This window comes from Triticum aestivum, unplaced genomic scaffold, assembly GCF_018294505.1.
Source record: "Triticum aestivum cultivar Chinese Spring unplaced genomic scaffold, IWGSC CS RefSeq v2.1 scaffold16129, whole genome shotgun sequence".
In the NCBI taxonomy this organism is placed as follows: domain Eukaryota; kingdom Viridiplantae; phylum Streptophyta; class Magnoliopsida; order Poales; family Poaceae; genus Triticum; species Triticum aestivum.
Window position 1 is genome coordinate 6,303 of NW_025231716.1, and position 4,545 is coordinate 10,847.

The window sequence follows — 4,545 nt, forward strand, 5'->3', positions numbered from 1 at the left end:
AACGGGATGGACCTTATTGTTCAAAGAGAAAGCGGTCAGGATCAATCTCACAACAAGTGGCTATGTCAATTTCATATCACATTCAACATAGCATGACCGACATATGTCTGCAGTGGACATGGCGAAACAATCGCGAGCAGAAAGCATCACAATCTGCAGGTGTAAATGATAGACAAGAACTCGTGCAGCTATGCCGGCCCGTCAAACATAACCGGCAGCGCACAAAGAATCACAAGATTATTACATATCAAAGTAACATTTCTTGGCTGCTAGCTGGACTAAATGATAGATAAAACACAAAAGATTCAGTGCGAATCTCACTTGAAAATTGTTGAGCAGAGGCATCTTGTATCAAATATAAATAGGCATGTCTCAAGAACATTTTTTTACTGAATTTGTGCACGTACAGGAACCCTACCTAGTAGGAATCACCGATACACAAAGTCAAAGCTAATTTAGTAGCTAGCACTTGCTGAGGGCTAATAACACCACTGGAAGCCTACAAAACGGAAACATGTTGTTCGTATCATATCAGAGCTGACTTTTTTAGGTGATAAAAACAAACAATGCAAATCTGAAACTCCTGCAAGAAGAGTGGAGCAGAGCAGGGCAGAGAATCACGGATCGAAACCGCATCAGGGCAAGCAAATCGAAAGGACAGAGAGGAGGGCGAGACCTTGAGGAGCTGTGTGTCGGCCATGGATGGATGGCAGCGGCGGTTCTTCCCGGCATCCGCAAGATCCCCATCAGCGCGTCCGGCCATGGAGGATTCCGATCTCCTTCCCATCCACGGCGAGACACCGCGGCTGCCGGGAACGCCATGGCCGCGTTTGCTGGATGTGGGGCCTGGGTAGGGAGAGGGCAAGGGCAGCGGCGGGGAGAGGCTGCCGGTGGGCGCGGCCGTGTCGGAGGGAGAGGGGAACGAGATGCGGCTGCATCTGCGGGTTGGGTTTGGTTGGGCACGACTCGTCTTCTCTCCAGATCGGGAAGCACGTACGAATGCGCCCGGGAACGCCATGGTATTGAGGGCGGCGTCGGTGGCGGCGGCGGGGGAGACGAGGTGCGCGCGCAGGGAAGGAGGAGCAGTGAATGTGAATCCAATCGCGGGGACTGCTGGATGTAGGGAGAGGGTGAGGGCAGCGGCGGGGGGAGGCCGCCGTTGGGCGCGGCCGTGTCGGAGGGAGAGGGGAACGAGATGCGGTTGCATCTGCGGGTTGGGTTTGGTTGGGCACGACTCGTCTTCTCTCCAGATCGGGAAGCACATATGAACGCCATGGTATTGAGGGCGGCGGCGGCGACGGGGAGACGAGGTGCGCGCGCGTGGAAGGAGGAGCAGTGAATGTGAATCCAATCGCGGGGAAGGAGGCGACACGACGCCTTTATTTTCTCTCTGTCTCTCTCTCTCTTTTTTTTTGGTTGGTTCCCTTTTTCAACTCTCTCTGTTGGATTAGATTGTCTTTTCATCCCACGAATTAAGCTCCCTCCTATAACTGATCTGGCCATACGTCCAAATCTGACGGCTGTAAATGAGGAGAACAGTGATGTTGGTTGTGGAAGAGGTCGGGTCAATCTGGATGTTAATTTGTCAGCCTTCTATTCCCGCGGATCGCCTCCCCATCCCACGAAACAACCTCCCCTCGACCCGATCCCAGACGCTCGCCCAGATCCGACGGCGACCCGATCCCAGACGCTCGCCCAGATCCGACGGCGACCCAATCCCAGACGATCACCCAGATCCGACGGCTCGCTCCTCGGTGCCTTCCGTCCCTAATAAATAGAATCACTCAGATCTTTTGTTTCACACACACCAATTCGTCAAAGATCTTTTTAGGGATGTTCATCAATATATCAATCATTGGTAGTAGGTTTCTTGATTAATTGTATTCGCAAAATATCCGTGCGTTGCCATGGGAAAAGGCGAGGAATGCCTCTCCATGTATCGCGGCAAGCGTAGGGGGCGTCTATCTGTCTATGTCACGGACCCTAAGTCGCTATGGTTGGTCTGCTCGTGTGGTGCAGAGACAGGACTATATATTTCAGTCTCGAATACACACGACCGGGATTTGTCGAAATAGACCTAGCGGCAAATAAGAAAAAACATGGGGCCACCTACGTCTTCGCCGACTAGTGGCAGGTGGCGTGGACGGCAGGTGGCGTCTGTGACTGACTAGGTTGGACGTGGATAGCTCGCGCGCGGGCACTGTAACATGAAGTAGAAGTAGGAGAAGTGAATGTCTGGGTCGGGAAGTGGGTTCTTTATGTAGACCCGACAGTGGGGGTGCGTCGAGAGGGTTTGCTGAAGAAAGAAACTTAAGCCCTCTTGTTGTGTTGAAGAAAAGAAATTGGAGCCTTTTTTTTTCTTTTCTTTTTTTGCACGCACAAAACGAAACATGTCAAGGGCGGTTGGTTGGACTTGTTTTTCGCGCGCGTGCAAGTTGTGTGCTATACGAAAACGGCCGTTTATTTTATTTCAAAAATCAATTCTTTTAAAGCTCCATCCGCGGCGTTGAAGGAGCGAGCGAGCGAGCGAGAGGAGGGCATGCGACTCGGTGGATTTCATTTTATTCTCGGCGAGATGGAGATGCTGAACAAGTTCCGTTTCTTTTTTTTCTTTTTCTTATTGTCATGAAGGGAAACGAGTTCCGTTTCCGAACGTCGTGATGGGCTTCCTTGTGCCGACTTTCTACGGCTTTGGGCCGTACGTGTATGCAGCTGAGTTACAGCCTCGGCCTCTCGCACAACAAACCGATCATGGAGCCTAAAAAAAAAAAATCAAACCGATCATGGAAGATACAGCGGCGGCCACGCTCCCCTACGACATCATCCTCGACATACTCCTCCGCGTCTCCACCGACTCCGCCGCCCTGTTCCGCTGCGCCGCGGCGAGCAAGCAGTGGCGCGCGTTCATCGCCGACCGCGCCTTCCTCAAACGCTGCTGGACGGAGAACGGTGGACGCCCGTCCTCCCACCTCGGCTTCTTGATTCAGCAGCGACGCGACGAGGAGGACATCGACTCCCCCTACCCGCCGCTCTTTGTCCCGCCGTTGGAATCGATGCTCGGTGCCCGCCCCCGCCTCCTCACCGACTTCCTATCATGCGAGCCGGATGGCCTATTGGACGGTGCCCAGCCGCTTGCCGCGCGTCATGGCCTAGTCGTCGTGCGCCTCTTCCGCGGTGTCCGCGGCAATGCGGTCCACATGGCCGTCTGCGACCTACCCGCCGGCACCTGCAACGTGCTTCCCGAGCTGCGGCTCAGGCGTGAAGCTTCCTCCATCAGCTGCACAATTTTAGCCGCTCAAGACTATCCATCCTCCTCCTTGGAAGCGAAACGTCCGTCGTCTCTGGGTCTGGGATACTACTCGGCGGTTTTTAAGCTGCTAACCCTTGTCGTCAGCGGCCACAAGGGCGACCACAGCGAGGAGTGCAACCTCTACACCTTCTCGTCCGCAGAGCTTACCTGGGGTTCACCCACAAGGTGTTTCGACAAGATGTCGGGGATCAGCAGGGGCGACTTTTCGATGCTACAACAGAAACATGACAACCCCGTCGTGTGTCGTGGCGTGGTGCACTGGCTCGCCTGGTACTTATCGGAAGCCGGAGCCTCACCAAAATATTACTCCTTAGACGTGAGCGCCGAGACCTATCTCGTCTCCTTGACAGAGATCTCGGGCCCTGTGCACAGATATGGCTATAATGGCAAGATGCTGCCGATTCTCGGCGTCTCTGCGGATGGGTCTCTCGCCATGTTTCGCCAGCGCAAAGAACTTGACATCATAGAGATGTGGACACGGGAAAGTGGAGTCTGGCTCTACACCAAGGGCATCAAGTTCAATGTTGGGATTCGCCCTTGTGCACACATGTGGCCTGAAGAGAAGGGTGGAACTTTTCTCATTGTAGACAATTCATGGTGTGTGCGAAGGGTTGATATCGCAAACTTAAGAACGGAAGTGGAAAAATTCCCCGGCGGCATAAGTTTGGAAGCCATGCCTGTGAACGTGGACTGGCCCGTTTTGTTCTTGTCTCTGCTCGGTTAACTACGACTACATAGATGTAAGTGTTATGAGTAAATTGCATGTTTATTTAGGTCTTATTAGTTTCCCAAGTATTTATGATCCAAAGAAATTTGGTTATTATGGTTTTATGAAAATATTGACATCATATATGTAGGCTTGTTGCTATATTAATATAGGGGGACGAAAGCCTATTTCGAGGATATATATAGGCTTCAATTTTACCTTAATATGCGTTATATTTGGGCATGTAATATAACATGCTCTATATCTCATTACGTTTTCCGTTTCATAAAAATAAAATATCTCACTACACTTTTTTGCTTAAAAGAATTGATGGCATGATCAATTTTCACCTTATATAGTTTCCTACTTCTAATTATACGTGTCCTACTTTTTAAGAGAACGTTTAAAGTGCTTCCGTGATCATCAATACGTGCATGTCACTAGTACTAGTAGTAATGGGTGCAATACACCAGCACGCTCTCTCATTGGTATTATAATGTTACTAATGACAGGCTCAATGTACAATGAG

General features: G+C 51.2%; 1 protein-coding gene across 7 annotated transcripts in view; it reads right to left on the minus strand.

Moving 5' to 3' along the window:
• Positions 1 to 1,398, minus strand: part of LOC123175848 (vegetative cell wall protein gp1) — a 4,618-nt gene extending 3,220 nt beyond the window's left edge. For 3 of the 7 annotated variants that reach the window (XM_044590354.1, XM_044590352.1, XM_044590350.1), the window contains exon 1: positions 1,120 to 1,398. In XM_044590354.1, the coding sequence (XP_044446289.1) occupies positions 1,120 to 1,264 (145 nt within the window). In that variant the 5' untranslated portion in view covers positions 1,265 to 1,398. Of the gene's footprint in view, positions 1 to 12; positions 409 to 676 lie in introns of those variants that run through there. The other 4 variants (XM_044590355.1, XM_044590351.1, XR_006488197.1 and 1 more) reach the window with 3 other exon arrangements.
• Between the last annotated feature and the right edge of the window lie 3,147 nt (positions 1,399 to 4,545).